General features: G+C 48.0%; 1 protein-coding gene across 1 annotated transcript in view; it reads left to right on the top strand.

Annotated features, from left to right (window-relative positions):
* FBN3 (fibrillin 3) overlaps window positions 1–16992 on the top strand; it is a 287866-nt gene that overhangs the window by 49455 nt on the left and 221419 nt on the right. Inside the window, exon 3 of the mRNA XM_084614426.1 lies at window positions 13186–13268. Within this exon, the coding sequence (XP_084470552.1) occupies window positions 13186–13268 (83 nt within the window). The remainder of the gene's footprint in view (window positions 1–13185; window positions 13269–16992) is intronic.

Below are 16992 nucleotides of genomic sequence, written 5' to 3'. Positions count from 1 at the left end.
CATACAGTTTCAAATCTTGATGTGGCACTCGGGCAAAAAAGTTTGCTCACCCTTGCTCTACCATATATCTGAATTTGACATTAGTTCATCAGAGGGTATCTACTGCTTCTGAGCTGATAGTGAACAAACCCAAACCAGGGTCCTTTATCCTGTTGCTTCTTACAGGATCCAGGGCCCAAGGATGGATAACCAAACAACTGTTCTGCCTCGGAAGGTTTAGAGCCCTCTACAGGAATGCACACTATGCAGCTGGGTCACTGCATGGATCATTCATCTGAAAGAGCTAATCTGCCAAATTAACAGCTCTAGGGGGCCCATAGAATGAGGATTAGGGTATATTTACTTTATTTGTTCCTTTTCTCTTTTTTCTGAGTGAGGCAGAGCCTGAAGTATCAGTGATACCAACTCTGTGTGTGTGTGTGTGTGAGAGCGAGAGAGAGAGCGAGAGAGAGAGAAGTGCTGTACGATGTGGTCACACAATCAGCCCTGAAGCAGTAGCCTTTACCACTGCTGAACTCCCAGAGCAGATGGGATACGTCCAGCTAAGTCCTACAGACACGTGACCAGCCATTCCTGGGCAAGACAAGCTGTCACTGCCCCTCTCAAGCCCAGGTCTTACTCACAGGTCAGCAGGAAGATTTGTGGGTTATTTTGGAAAGCCTCAATGGTAGGGCTGCCCTATCATGCAGAATTGCTGGGCCCCAATCCTTGGCTGTCCTGACTGGCACATTGCTCTTCAAGACTGGAGCAAAGCAGCTATCAAGCCAAAGGGACAGTGTCCATAGAGCTCAGCAGCTCCCGTGGCTCTCAGGGGCTGGGGGATTTAGTGGGGGCTCAGGGGTGCCAAGCACATTTGGAAATCTGGCCTGACATAGAAAGCCATGGGATGATCATCCTAGCAAAGAGAGGAGAGCTGGCGCAGCAGCCAGCGTAGGGGGTGTTGCCATGAAAAGGAGCCTGGCTGAGGCTTCTCTGCACCTTCAGTTGCAGTAATGACCCTTGGGACCATTAATGACTAGTGCAAGGCTCCCGACTGCTCAGCATTGCTCAGGGAATGGAACGGAGCACAGCTGGTCCAGCACTGAGTGCAAAGATGGCTTTGCTCACAGATTGCCCATTCCCACGAGGGGTACAATGGACTCTTGGGTTGCAGCCTCACTAAGGCTTCCTTGTTTAGAACAGATAAACCCCAGCACCATGCATTTGTTAACAAATTTCAGAGTAACAGCCGTGTTAGTCTGTATTCGCAAAAAGAAAAGGAGGACTTGTGGCACCTTAGAGACTAACCAATTTATTTGAGCATGAGCTTTCGTGAGCTACAGCTCACTTCATTGGATGCATACCGTGGAAACTGCAGCAGACTTTATATATACACAGAGAATATGAAACAATACCTCTTCCCACCCCACTGTCCTGCTGGTAATAGCTTATCTAAAGTGATCATCAGGTGGGCCATTTCCAGCACAAATCCAGGTTTTCTGGTGGAGGGTGAGAAAACCTGGATTTGTGCTGGAAATGGCCCACCTGATGATCACTTTAGATAAGCTATTACCAGCAGGACAGTGGGGTGAGAGGAGGTATTGTTTCATATTCTGTGTATATATAAAGTTTGCTGCAGTTTCCACGGTATGCATCCGATGAAGTGAGCTGTAGCTCACGAAAGCTTATGCTCAAATAAATTGGTTAGTCTCTAAGGTGCCACAAGTCCTCCTTTTCTTTTTGTTAACAAAAAGGCTGCCAGCATGGGAAGAAGGAATGTCCAGCCAAGCTCAGTGTAATGTGAGGGGAGATGGTAACTGAAGGCAAAGGGAAATGGCAGTAACAGCTAGAGCAGATTCTCTGAAATGCTCACGCAGTTAGCAATGGGGATGTTGCTTGAAAGAGCTGAAGTGAAACTGAGACAATGCTTGCTCTATGCAAGGAATTGAGTGGGTGGGAGAAAGTGACAGGAAACTAGCACAGCCTCTGTGTTTGCATGGTGAGTGCTGTGTGATGGTTTTGTTGGAATTTGTGAATGGTCTGAAATGTATGCAGAATGTAGTTAAGGTTTGCACTTTATGTGAGTGATACACACTGTCCAATGCCTTCTCCCCTGGAAAGTGCTGTGGAGTCATCCAGCCGTGTATAATATATTACTAACAAACAAAAAAGGACAGGTTTCAGAGTAGCAGCCATGTTAGTCTGGATCCACAAAAAGAAAAGGAGGACTTGTGGCGCCTTAGAGACTAACAAATTTATTTGAGCATAAGCTTTCGTGAGCTACAGCTCACTTCATCGGATGCATTCAGTGGAAAATACAGTGGGGAGATTTATATACATAGAGAACATGAAACAATGGGTGTTACCATACACACTGTAACGAGAGTGATCACTTAAGGTGAGCTATTACCAGCGGGAGAGCGGGGGTGGGGGGAGGGGGACCTTTTGTCGTGATAGTCAAGGTGGGCCATTTCCAGCAGTTGACAAGAACGTCTGAGGAACAGTGTGGGGTGGGAATAAACATGGGAAAATAGTTTTACTTTGTGTAATGACCCATCCAGAAAAACTGATTGAAAAAAGGGCCACGTGTCATGCCCAAGTCTTCAATGGGAGCCTACACATCACTATGTGACATCTTTGCACAACCTTGCTCCTCACAGGTCTTATGTACAAGCCACAAGAGGTCACAAGAGATACTGTGATGTCACTAAAAGAAAAGGAGTACTTGTGGCACCTTAGAGACTAACCAATTTATTTGAGCATGAGCTTTCGTGAGCTACAGCTCACTTCATCGGATGCATCTGATGAAGTGAGCTGTAGCTCACGAAAGCTCATGCTCAAATAAATTGGTTAGTCTCTAAGGTGCCGTTAAGTATTTTTCTTTTTGCGAATACAGACTAACACAGCTGTTACTCTGAAACCTCTGATGTCACTGCCGGATATGCCAGACAGCCATACAATCCATAACTAACAGGCACACTCAACTCCTGGGAAGACAGGACAGAGATCTGTGCAGGAACCAGAGCCTTCTGGGATACTTATCTGATTAAATAGCAGCTACAGATTACGAATCCCTCTCCCTCATCCTCCTGACTCCTACAGATTTTGTGCATCCTGTAGTTAGAACTTTTTTCAGGGCAATTGGTGATATGATAATTAACCAAAATAAGCATATGAATATGTGATAACATTCCCTACCTTTCAAGTTACATCTCCACTTGTCTAGCCTTCTTCTAGTGAACAGGCTTGATGCAGGAATTGTTGGGTGAGGTTCTCTGGTCTGTATTATCTAGGAGGTCAGGCTGAGTGATTAGACTAGTCTCTTCTGGCCTTAAAATCTATAAATCCATGATCTTTTTATAATGCATATGAATTATATATATTTATAATTACATATACAAGTGATATGGAAAGTTTAACAGCTTTTTGCTTTTGATGGGATGCGGGGCAGGAGTTGAATGAACAATAATGCAATGACGGCAAAGAGTCCTGTAGCACCTTATAGACCAGGGGTCAGCAACCTATGGCACGCGTGCCAAAGACAGCACCCGAGCCCATTTTTAATGGCACGCTGCTGCCTGCCGGGGTCCTGGCCCGGCCCGCTCCTCTCTGCTCCCCACCTCCTCCGGGGAGGGGCAAGGGGCAGAAACTTGGTCCTGCCGGCTCCCCGGCCTCTTCCCGCAGTGTGCTGGGTTCCTGCCCCTCCTCCTCTGCTCCGTCCCTCCCTGCCGGCGGATCAGCTGATGGCCCTTGCGAGGGAGGAGCGGAGTCAGCATGCTCTTTGCTCCCGGTGGAGGCAGAGAAGAAGCAGGGGCAGGGCCTTGGCGAAGCGGGGCATATCCCCTCCAGCCTCCTGCCGTGAGCACCCTATGACCCCAACCCTCTGCCCTGACCCCCACTCACACACACCAAGTCCTCTGCCCTGAGCCATGCAGCCCTGCACACCCCCAAGGCCCCTGCCCTGAGCTCTGTACCCCCCTCACACACACCCAGCCCTCTGCTTGACCCCTTCACCCCCCCCACGCCCTGACTCTGGCACCCCCACATATACCCAGGCCCCCCATACCTCACGCCCTGACACCTGCACCCCCCTCACATTTCCCCAGCTCTCTGCCCTGACTCTTGCACCCCCACACATACCCAGGCCCCCCACACCCCATGCCCCCCCCAACATCCTAACTCTTGCACCCCCCACATCCCCACCCCCACCCTGAGCACCAAATGGGAGCTCCTGCACCTGCCCCCACAAAATGGGAGCTGCCCAGGTAAGCGCTCCACACCCAAACCTCCTGCCCCAACCCTGAGCCCCCTCCCTCATTCTAGCTCCTGGCCAGATCCTACACCCCAACCCTGTGATCAGTGCACTCCCACCCTCAGCTCAGTGCAGAGAGAGAGGAAGAGAATGGCCAGAACCAGGGAGAAGATAGGTACCCACTGTGTGTGGGCAGGGCTGGGACCCCAGACTGGCAGCGGGCTGAGCTGGTCCGGCAGCCGGGATCCTGGCTGGCAGGAGCTGGCGGATGGAACCCCTGAGCGGCAGCGGGCTGAGCCGCTCAGCCCACTGCCGGTCTGGGGTTGTGGCTGCCAGCCCCTTGCCAGCCAGGGTCCCGGTCGCAGGCCCTGCTCAGCCCACTGCCGGTCTGGGGTTGTGGCTGCCAGCCCCTTGCCAGCCGGGGTCCCGGCCGCAGGCCCTGCTCAGCCCACTGCCGGTCTGGGGTTGTGGCTGCCAGCCCCTTGCCAGCCGGGGTCCCGGCCGCAGGCCCTGCTCAGCCCACTGCCGGTCTGGGGTTCTGGCTGCCAGCCCCTTGCCAGCCGGGGTCCCGGCCGCAGGCCCTGCTCAGCCCACTGCCGGTCTGGGGTTCTGGCTGCCAGCCCCTTGCCAGCCGGGGTCCCGGCCGCAGGCCCTGCTCAGCCCACTGCCGGTCTGGGGTTCTGGCTGCCAGCCCCTTGCCAGCCAGGGTCCCGGCCGCAGGCCCTGCTCAGCCCACTGCCGGTCTGGGGTTCTGGCTGCCAGCCCCTTGCCAGCCGGGGTCCCGGCCGCAGGCCCTGCTCAGCCCACTGCCGGTCTGGGGTTCTGGCTGCCAGCCCCTTGCCAGCCGGGGTCCCGGTCGCAGGCCCTGCTCAGCCCACTGCCGGTCTGGGGTTGTGGCTGCCAGCCCCTTGCCAGCCAGGGTCCCGGCCGCAGGCCCTGCTCAGCCCACTGCCGGTCTGGGGTTCTGGCTGCCAGCCCCTTGCCAGCCAGGGTCCCGGTTGCAGGCCCTGCTCAGCCCACTGCCGGTCTGGGGTTCTGGCTGCCAGCCCCTTGCCAGCCAGGGTCCCGGTCGCAGGCCCTGCTCAGCCCACTGCCGGTCTGGGGTTCTGGCTGCCAGCCCCTTGCCAGCCAGGGTCCCGGCCGCAGGCCCCACTCAGCCATCTGCCGGCTTAGGTGAACGGAACCCCAGGCTGGCAGCAGGCTGAGCGGGCTGGCTGCATAAGATCAACATTTTAATTTAATTTTAAATGAAGCTTCTTACACATTTTGAAAACCTTGTTTACTTTACAATACAACAATAGTTTAGTTACATAATATATAGACTTATAGCGAGAGAGACCTTCTAAAAAACATTAAAATGTATCACCGGCATGTGAAACCTTAAATTAAAGTGAATAAATGAAGACTCGGCTCACCACTTCTGAAAGGTTGTCGACCCCTGTTATAGACTAACAGACGTATTGGAGCATAAACTTTTGTGGGTGAATTCATGCATCCGACGAAGCGGGTATTCACCCACGAAAGCTTATGCTCCAATACGTCTGTTAGTCTTTAAGGTGCCACAGGACTCTGCTGCTTTTACAGATCCAGACTAACATGGCTACCCCTCTGAATAACGCAATGACAGCATCATCTGCTCGCTATTGTGACTCTCGGCTGAGGTCCCAGGAGTCTGCCAGAGTAAAATGAATGGGTCTCTGTAAACTGAGCTTTAGTATCAGGTATGGCTCCATCACCGCTGTCCCACGCACAGGGACAATACATCCGGGCAATAGGGCTACAAGCCCTACTAAGAGAAATGTTTGTTGACTGGAAAGTGAAAAGAACTTGCTAATGGAAATGAAGCTCAGGGGAACATCAGCTGGTTTTCAATGTCAAAAAGGAGGCATTTGAGAGGCTTGTGAGTTAGATGTTTCCTTTGCTGTATCCTGGAGCTGCCATTGCCCCCACATAACTGCTCTCATGCCAACGCACATTTTAAATAAAGTTCCTTCTGCAAGTTGCTGAGGTTTGGAAATCCCACTGGAGCATCAACCACTGGGGAATTCTCCTCCTCCCAGGAATGGAGCTGAGTTTTGCCATGAAAGCAAATGAAGAGAACTTTTCAAGCTGCGTGGTTAAGGAAATGCCAAAGTTAGGGTTACCTGTGCAACCTGACTTCAGTCCCCTTGTGTGTAAGCAGTCTGTTAGTCTTTAATGATAGCCTGACATCTCTCCTGGGCAACCTAATGGAGCAGCTGATACAGACCTCAGTTAAGAAAGAATTAAAGGAGGGCAATAGAATTAATGCCAATCAACATGGGTTTATGGGAAATAGAGCCAATCAAACTAACTCTGGATCTTCTTTTGAGGAGATTACAAGTTTGGTTGATAACATGTTACTATAATTTGCTTAGGCTCTTGTAAGGCATATGATTTGTTACTACATGACATTTTGATTAGGAAACTAGAGTGATTCAAATTCAACATGGCACACATTAAATGGATTTAAAACTGGCTAAGGGAAGTCTCTCAAAATATATTTGTTAACATGGAATCATTACTGAGCCTCTGGGTTTTCCCCAGGGATCCATTCTTGGTCCCACACTATTTAACATTTTTATCAGTGGCCTGGGAGAGAACATAAACTCACCACTGATGAAGTCTGCAGATGACACAAAGATTATGGGAGTGGTAAATACTGAAGAGGACAGGTCTCTAATACAAAGTGATGTGGCTCTCTTGGTAAGCTGGGTGCAAGCAAACAATACATGTTTTAATACAGCCAAACATAAAGTTGTACGTTGAGGAAAGGAGAATGTAGGCCATACTTACGGAATCGGGGCTCTGTCCAGGGAAGCAGTGACTTGAGGGTCATGGTGGATGATCAGCTAAACATGAGTTCCCAACGAAACACAGTGGCCAAAAGTGCTAATGTGATCCTGGGCTGTTAACTCTGTATTTTGCACTAGTGTGACCCCTGCCGCAATATTGTGTACAATTCTGGTTTCCATGATTCAAGAAGAATGTTCATAAATTGGAAGGGGTTCAAAGAGCCACAAGAATGATTAAAGGATTCAAAAACATGCTTTATAGTGACAGACTCAAGGAGCTATTTAGTTTAAGAAAGAGAAGGCTGTGGTTGATCACAGTCTATAAATACCTTCATGCCGAGAAGAAATCTGATAATAAGGGCTCTTCATTCAAGCAGACAAAGGTATAACAAGATCCAATGGCTGGAAGCTGGAGCTAGACAAATTCAGACTTGAAATAAGGTGTAAATATTCAGCAATGAGGGTAATTAACCAAGGGCTGTGGTGGATGCTCCGTCACTGTCAAGTTTTAAATCAAGTTTGGATGTGTTTCTAAAAGATCTGCTCTAATTCAAACAGGAATTAATTCAGGGAAGGTCTCTGGCCTGGGCAATGCAGAAGTTCAGACTAGATCAAGGGTCAGCATCCCTTCAGAAGTGGTGTGCCGAGTCTTAAGTTAAGGAAGTATGGGCTGGATGAATGCACTATAAGGTGGGTAGAAAGCTGGCTAGATTGTCGGGCTCAATGGGTAGTCATCAATGGCTCCATGTCTAGTTGGCAGCCGGTATCAAGTGGAGTGCTCCAAGGGTCGGTCCTGGGGCCGGTTTTGTTCAATATCTTCATAAATGATCTGGAGGATGGTGTGGATTGCACTCTCAGCAAATTTGCGGATGATACTAAACTGGGAGGAGTGGTAGATTGGTGAGGCCTCATCTGGAGTACGGTGTCCACTTTTGGGCCCCACACTACAAGAAGGATGTGGAAAAATTGGAAAACGTCCAGCGGAGGGCAACAAAAATGATTAGGGGTCTGGAACACATGACTTATGAGGAGAGGCTGAGGGAGCTGGGATTGTTTAGCCTGCAGAAGAGAAGAATGAGGGGGGATTTGATAGCTGCTTTCAACTACCTGAAAGGGGGTTCCAAAGAGGATGGCTCTAGACTGTTCTCAGTGGTAGCAGATGACAGAACGAAGAGTAATGGTCTCAAGTTGCAGTGGGGGAGGTTTAGATTGGATATTAGGAAAAACTTTTTCACTAAGAGGGTGGTGAAACACTGGAATGCGTTATCTAGGGAGGTGGTAGAATCTCCTTCCTTAGAGGTTTTTAAGGTCAGGCTTGACAAAGCTCTGGCTGGGATGATTTAACTGGGAATTGGTCCTGCTTCGAGCAGGGGGTTGGACTAGATGACCTTCTGGGGTCCCTTCCAACCCTGATATTCTATGATTCTATGATTCTATGATTCTTCATTTATTCACTTTAATTTAAGGTTTCACATGCCGGTGATACATTTTAATGTTTTTTGGAAGGTCTCTCTCTCTATAAGTCTATATATTATATAACTAAACTATTAGAATCATAGAATATCAGGGTTGGAAGGGACCTCAGGAGGTCATCTAGTCCAACCCCTGCTCAAAGCAGGACCGATCCCCGACTAAATCATCCCAGCCAGGGCTTTGTCAAGCCTGACCTTAAAAACTTCTAGGGAAGGAGATTTCACCACCTCCCTAGGTAACGCATTCCAGTGTTTCACTACCCTTGTCATGAAAAAGGTTTTCCTAATATCCAACCTAAATCTCCCCCACTGCAACTTGAGACCATTACTCCTTGTTCTGTCATCTGCTACCACTGAGAACAGTCTAGATCCATCCTCTTTGGAACCCCCTTTCAGGTAGTTGAAAGCAGCTATCAAATCCCCCCTCATTCTTCTCTTCTGAAGACTAAACATCCCCAGTTCCCTCAGCCTCTGCTCATAAGTCATGTGTTCCAGTCCCCTAATCATTTTTATTGCCCTCCACTGGACGTTTTCCAATTTTTCTACATCCTTCTTGTGGTGTGGGGTCCAAAACTGGACACTGTACTCCAGATGAGGCCTCACCAATGTCGACTAGAGGGGAACGATCATGTCCCTCGATCTGCTGGCAATGCCCCTACTTATACATCCCAAAATGCCATTGGCCTTCTTGGCAACAAGGGCACACTGTTGACTCAACAGTTGTATTGTATTGTTATTGTTGTATTGTAAAATAAACAAAGTTTTCGAAATGTTTAAGAAGCTTCATTTAAAATTAAATTAAAATGTTGATCTTACGCCGCTGGCCCGCTCAGCCTGCTGCCAGCCTGGGGTTCCATTCACCTAGGCCGGCAGCGGGCTGAGCGGGGACTGTGGCTGGGACCCCAGCTGGCAAGGGGCTGGCAGCCAGAACCCCAGACCGGCACTGGGCTGAGCGGCTCAGGGGTTCCATTCGCCGGCTCCTGCCAGCCAGGATCCCGGCTGCTGGTTCAGCTCAGCCCGCTGCCAGTCTGGGGTCCCGGCCCTGCCCACACACAGTGGGTACGTACCTTCTCCCTGGTTCTGGCCATTCTCTTCCTCTCTCTGCACTGAGCTGAGCGTGGGAGTGCACTGAGCACAGGGCTGGGGGTGAAGGAGCAGGCTGAGGGTTGGGGTGTAGGGTCTGGCCAGGAGCTAGAATGAGGGAGGGGGCTCAGGTTTGGGGCAGGAGGTTTGGCTGTGGAGCGCTTACCTGGGCAGCTGCCATTTTGTGGGGGGAGGTGCAGGAGCTCCCATTTGGTGCTCAGGGTGGGGGTGGGGATGTGGGGGGTGCAAGAGTCAGGATGTGGGGGGTGCATGGGGTGTGGGGCCCTGGGTATGTGTGGGGGTGCCAGAGTCAGGGCTGGGGTCATGGGGGGGGGTGAAGGAGTCAAGAAGAGGGCTGGGTGTGTTTGAGGGGGGTACAGGGCTCAGGGCAGGATCCTTGGGGGTGTGCGGGGCTGCAGGGTTCAGGGCAGAGGGCTGGGTGTGTGTGAGGGGAGTACAGGCCTGAGGGCAGGAGCCTTGGGGGTGTGCGGGGCTGAGGGCTCAGGGCAGAGGGCTGGGTGTGTGTGAGGCGGGTACAGGGCTCAGGGCTGGGGTCATGGGGTGCTCATGGCAGGGGGCTGCAGGGGGTATGCCTCACTTCCCCAAGGCCCTGCCCCTGTTTCCTCTCTGCCTCCGCCGGGAGCAGTGGCAGGGAGGGAGGGATGGAGAGGAAGAGGAGGGGCAGGAACCCAGCACACTGCGGGAAGGGGTAGGAGAGCCGGCAGGACCAAGCTTCTGTCCCTTGCCCCTGCGGGAGGGGACGGGGAGTGGAGAAGAGTGGGCCGGGCCAGGCCGGATTTTTAATGGCACGCTGATTGCTGCCGTGACCACAGCTTGCTGCCGTGCCATTAAAAATGGGCTAACGTGCTGTCTTTGGCATGCGTGCCATAGGTTGCCGACCCCTGGACTAGATGATCACCGTGCTCCCTTCTGGCCTTATAATGTATGTCTCTGTGAATTATACAGTCTCAGGCTGTTCTTCCACATAAGGTCATATTGAGATGTAACATCTTCGATACATGCTTGTCATGTGCTTTTCATTCTTGCGTTGTCCCCATGCTCCACTGCTATTGACTTAGGGTGGATCCTGTGGAAGCAGCCTCTGTGCTGCCCAAGTTCAAGGTCTGCAGTTGTGACTTGGGCAAGGTGGAGAAGTTTCCTGCATGCCTTCCCTTATCTCTGATACACCAGTCCGGTCCCATGTTAACACCTCAGCAGCTCTTGCTCAGAGGAATACTTGTCAGGGTTGTCTTAGCATCGTGTTCTCAGGATTCCTCACCTGACAGTGCCTGGTGTGCAGATGGGAACTGGTTTGGTGTCTCATGTTTTCTGTTGGAGGTTTGCTTGGGAAGCTTGGGTTGTTCCATGTAAGCGTGAGAAGTGAATTGTCTAGCTAGGAATTAGTGAAGTGTAACAATGGCACAACACTCTGGATAGTCCTTAGTAAAGTACATTCCAGGGCTGATGTCGTTATGTGGGCTCCAGGGGTCTTGCTTTGTTTGCTTCATGAAAATGAATAAAGCTTGAATTGGAATCAAAGGAAAACAAACAAACCCATGACCAGGGGAAATGGCTGCTTTGGTGAATGCTCAAGGGCTGAGGACACCTAGCTGAGTGCCTCAGGGACTCTCGAAGACTCTTTGGGGATTCCCTTATCTCCAGAAGTGCTCCACCGTGCCCCATCCCAGTCCCATCCTCTAGGTTCCATCATGCAGCCTCACAAAAGCATCACCCGTTGAATCCCATTGCTCTCACCCCCACCGTTGTTGATTGCATCAACACGGCTAGTGCAGCCTCTCCTAGCAGGAAGATATGCAGGGAGAGAAGGAAGGGATCTAAGACTGACAGGCAACGTAAGGGAGGTCAGTGCTGCCCATAGGTACCCAATAACTCGGTAACAGACCACTGCAGTGAAATCAGGGAACCATGAAACATTTATAGAGAGAAACAAGCCTCAGAGTCCAAGTCTGATCTCCCCAGCAAGGGTATGAATCAACAGGAATTCCAGTGGAGTCACACTGGCGTGAGTGAGATCAGCACTGACCCCGTGTCCAGCGCTGCTGAGCTACATACATAAGGACCCTCTGTCCTGAAGAGAGTGGGGAGGGAATTTTTCCGTGAGACATTGTTTTGTCAGACAGTGCTGGTTAATTGAAATGAAAACTTTTCCCGGGAATGTATCAGTTTCAACAAAACTTTTGTTGGGAAGGTTTCTCAGGTCTAAGAGAAGGAATTTCTGGTCAAAACCAGAAAGAGGGAGTTACCGCCACCCCAGAATAGCCAATAGCTCAGGGGTCAGGATACTCATCCAGGATGAGGAAAACCCAGGTTTAAGTCCCTTCTCTGCTTGAATCAGACCAGGGACTTGAGTCTGTGTCTCATCCCCCATGAGTGACCTAATTACCTGGTTCTTCTTGCATGCTTTGTCTCTCTCTCTTGTGGTTTTCATTACAAGTTTTGAAAAGTCTCATTTTCGTACTGATGCAGAACAAATGTCAAAACCTCACAATTGTTTGCGAAAGGGAATTCTTGTTTTCTGGCCAGTTCTAGTGCAGAACATGCAGTACCTCTGTTGTATAGCATAGTAAATATATCTAGTGGGGAAAGGTCGAGAGCTCATCTCAGTAACATAAGGCTGTTAAATCTATCTTAGATATTTATATGGCCCCCATTATTGAAGTATCGGAGTGCCTCACTGTCATTAATGTATTTACTTATCCCATAACCCCCCCATGAGGCAGGCAGTGCTGCCTCCCCATTTTACAGAGGGCAATGTGAGACACAGAGACTAGGTGAATTGCCAAGATAGCACACGAAGTTTGTGGTGTGGCAGGGAATTCAACCCAGGACTCACATGTCCCAAACAAGTGCCCAGATCACTGGTTGATCTATTCTCTCTACACTACAATAGAGTTCTAACTAAAAAACAACAACCTAAGTATCAGAAAGCCAGGAAACAAGAGTTAAGGTTCAATGTACATATAAATCAATATTTGAGAGTCTGGAAATACACAATTGCTGAGGCAGCTTTCAAGAGAATCATCAAGTGCCAGCTGATACAACCATTTTGTGCACAGACAACTTCACACCTGGTACAAATGGGAGGCCACAACTCATTTCACACAAACCATTGAACAGCCTTTGGACAGTAGTATCCCGGTCCCCAGTATGGACCTGAAACCAGGAGACGGAAATGAAAAGTTCCATATACCACAACTCTGCAGCCTGAGCAGCCAGCCATCATGCCGTTTATCCTAAGTAACGAGCAGTGTGATGCACATGCCGTTTGGCTGTGCTCCTCCACAGGAATGCAGGTACAGCTGTGTCCTATGGTATTTACTTTATTGAAAGAGAGGTTAAAAGTTAATTGAGGTTTTATTAAAATAATGTGTGTTGATTCCCTTTAATGGGATTTATCTATTGAGGCTGGTCTTGCCCTCCAGTGGAGGGAACATCAGCTGGCAGTGAAATGTCATATCAAAGGCCATTAAAATGCTTTAACATAACAATAGAACTTTGTTGACTACTCCATCTGCAGAGAACGGAGAATAAAAATTATTCTAAATGTTTGTTTTCTAAATGACAGACCTAATGTTTGCGGCTCAAGGTTCCACTCTTACTGCTGCCCTGGATGGAAAACGCTGCCGGGAGGAAATCAGTGCATTGTTCGTGAGTATCGACTTTCCTTTTAATGACATCACAGGGCATCTCCCAGGGAACTAGTTACCTTGCAGTGATGAAATATACAATTCACCCTCTCAGCAGATGAAATGAACATTCCTAATTTCTTTTAGCAGGAGTACTGAATGATGGAGTGTGTAGTCTCTGAAGGATGATTAAAGATGAGTGGTTATAATCTGCGTCATTTAATAGAAATAAGACATGGCTCTTAGGCTCCTGCAGAATTGTCACTGTGGCCTTTAAATCGGACAGTTTGGATACCTGCTCTAGCACATTTGTCCCCAAAGGTGACTCCCAAGCAAGAAAAGTTAATTTAAAACTGCTTGCTGGAGGAAGACATTTTTATAAGAGACTAGGTGCCTAGATCTAAAGACACATTGTCACTACAAATTGTCTATGATCAGGGATTTACATCTTCCTTTGAATCAGCTGGTACTAGTCACTGTCAGAGACAGGACACTGGACTAGGTGGATCAGCTGATCTGGTGTAGGAAACTCTATCTTCCTATTTAGACTTTCAATAAGCCCTTGACAAAAACCCTCGCCAGAAGCTAATAAGGAAACTAATCAGCAGAGCTGGTTGAAAACACTTTTTTTCTAGCAAAAATTTTAGAACAAGAAGTTTTCTTTCAAAATTTTTGAATTTTGAAAAGCTACAGAGTGACATACTTAGAGTATTTCATTTTTCCTTTGTCCACTCTGCCATTTTGAATTATTTTTGGTTTTACAACACCAAAATAAAACAAAAATTTCAATTTGAAATTAAACAAAATGAACATTTTCATTTCATTTATTTCATTATTTCCCACTGAGAAATGTCATCAGAAACAATTTTTATCAACAGAATCCCAGTTTCAATCAGTTCTATTAATTAGTCCTTGGACAGAAGACAAAGTTCTATTCTAGATCAAAAACCAGCTAAAAGACTGAAAACAAGGAGTAGGAATTAATGGTCAATTTTCTTCATGGCAAAAATATAACAGTGGGTGCCAGAAGGGTCTGTACTAGGGCTGGTATTGTCTAAGGATATGGGGTGAATGGTAAGGTGGCAAAATGGGCCGATAACATATACTTTTTTAGGCTAGCGACAGCTAGGTGAAGACAGGAATTCCACAATGTTCCAGGTGCTGGTGATTTGGTAAGGGGCAGTCTTCCCCCAGAGTGAACACTGAATTCATATTGACTGAGGAAGCAGAGTAACTCTTCTGCAATAGAATGTCCCCATGGGGGAGTTAGACTGGCAGAGCCATCCCAGACTAACTGTGCTGGTGGTCAGTCCGGTACCCTTCTGTCTCTGTGTTATGATACAGCCTACAATTACATGACCACACACTATTTCCCACCCCTGCTCTGGGGATGAATCAGGTTTGTGTAGCTCTGCCTCATTTGTTGCAGAAGTTGGAAGGTGTGTGGTAAAAGAGGCAGGGGGTGCAGGAAGAGAAAGGATGGTCTCGAAGATGGTCTCACGGTTAAGGCAGTCGAACGATGCCCTGGAGAACTGGATTCTATCCCTGCATCTGTCGCAGAGTTCTGCCTGGTGCCGGGCAAGTCACTGTAACCAATATTTTTTCCTCATTGTGTGTTCCTCATTTTCTGACTTGGAACCATGGGATCTGATTTGCAGAAGTGCTGAGTGCTCCCAGCTGCACTTGGAGTCAATGGAAGCTGGGCTTTGGGCATATAAAATGCTAGGTAATGCTAAGCACGCTGAAAAATCAGGTCCAAATTGGTCTCCCAAAATTAATGGATACTTTTGACCTTAATCTCTCTGTGCATCAGTTCCCCATTTCTGAAATGGGGATAATCCCACCCCCTTCACCTTGCAGGGCTACTGTGAAAATAAATCCATTAATACTGGTGAAGCGCTCCCTTACCATGGTGATAAGCACCATAGAAAAGCCCAGGAGGAAATTAATAATTCTCTATTCATAGCAGGGTATGTGTAGTCTGCTGCAAACAAGGCCTGGGGCTACATATTGACCAATGAGAATAAAACAAAATATTGACTAGCTGTTCAGTAAGTGAGCACCATTCCTCCTGTGCATGGAATGAGGCAGCGGTCCTGCGGAAAACATAGTTGTGGTCATGTAATTAAAGACTGTACCTTGATGCCTACACAGAGGCTTGCACAGACAACCTTACATCTGGTATTTCCTAACTTTTAAGTGCTTGACTTTGCAATCTTAGTAATATTCTTTTAACATAGGTTTTGCATGTAGTTAATATGAATACTACTCACCAAAGACAAAGAGAAAACAAAGAGCCAAGATCACTCAAGAGTTAAAAATGAAGGAATGAGACTTCTCACGCAAGCATGGTTTGGGGAAAGTGGGATTAAAACAAACAAGAGAACCCACAATTCTCCTCAGCACAGGAAATCCTGCTGATTAAAGTAGCTGTCCTGTGCTTCTGAAAAAACTCTGCTGATGATACCAGGAGCAGATTTAATGCTGCTTATATCACAGGGGTTAGGGAACTCCCAGCCAAATAGCGGCTTAATGGCATGTGAGGTTAGTGACACTCAGCACTGCCAGCCGAGGCCCCACAGAGCTGTAACACATGCCATCTGGGTTCTTGATCCTTGGGAACTCTACATTGTCATTGTTTTTATAAAACACACAGAGATGAGAGCTTCTTGCTGGGCTCTAATCAATCTCTGCTTACACAGGTGAAACAATACTGCCAGAATGCTATTTGGCTTCCCTGGTCTGAGGCAGGGGCAGAGCAGCACTCCCACAAAGGAGAGAGGGAAGGGGGTTGCGCATGGAAAACAATGGATAGAGCTCCACTTGACCCTGGTTAAGTCCCTGATATAGGCTCATCATATTGTGCTGGTAACACACTTGACATTCCACTTGTATCTCTGGAGGATGTTAAATGGAAGCCAATGATGTTAGACATTTTAAAATCAGCAGATCAAGATAACTTCCTTCCAAGAGTTTTAAAAGAGCTGGCTGAGGAGCTCACTGGACTATTCATGCTGATTTTCAATATGTCTTAGAGCACTGGGGAAGTTCCAGAAGGCTGGAAAAAAGCTAATGTTGTGCTAATTTTTAGAAAGGATAAACAGAATGACCTGGGTAATAAGAGGTCTGCCTTGATCTGGGCAAGATGATGGAGCAGCTGATTTGGGACTCCATTAATAAAAAATTAAAGGAGGGTAATGTAATTAATGCCAATCAACATGGGTTTATGGAAAATAGAATCTGTCACACTAACTTGACACCTGTTTTGATGAGATTATAAATTTGGTTGATAATAGTGTTGATGTAATATACTTGGGCTTCTCTAAGACTTGGTACTGCACAACGTTTTGCTTAAAATGTTAGAATGATATAAAATTGACATAGCACACTTTAAATGGATTAAAAATTGGCTAACTGAGGTTTCGAAACTTAACTGTAAATGGGGAATTGTCACTGAGCAGGTGTATTTCCAGTGGGGTTTGGCAGGGTTCTTGGCCTTCCTCTATTTGACATTTCTAACAGTGACATGCAAGAAAACATAAAATCAGCACAGTTAAAGTTTCAGATGACACAAAAAGGAGAGGGGGGAAATACTGAAGAGAACAGGTCTCTGATATAGAGTGATGTGGATCACTTTGTAGTTTGGGAAGAAGCAAATACATATTTGAATACAGCTCAATGTAAATGTATCTCTGTAGGGACAAAGAATGGAGCCCATGCTTACAGGAGGGTGGACTCTATCCGGG

This window comes from Lepidochelys olivacea (genome assembly GCF_965140295.1).
Source record: "Lepidochelys olivacea isolate rLepOli2 genome assembly, chromosome: 25".
Lineage (NCBI taxonomy): Eukaryota > Metazoa > Chordata > Testudines > Cheloniidae > Lepidochelys > Lepidochelys olivacea.
The sequence above is the reverse complement of the archived record's forward strand: the minus strand, read 5'-3'. Positions and strand labels throughout refer to the sequence as shown.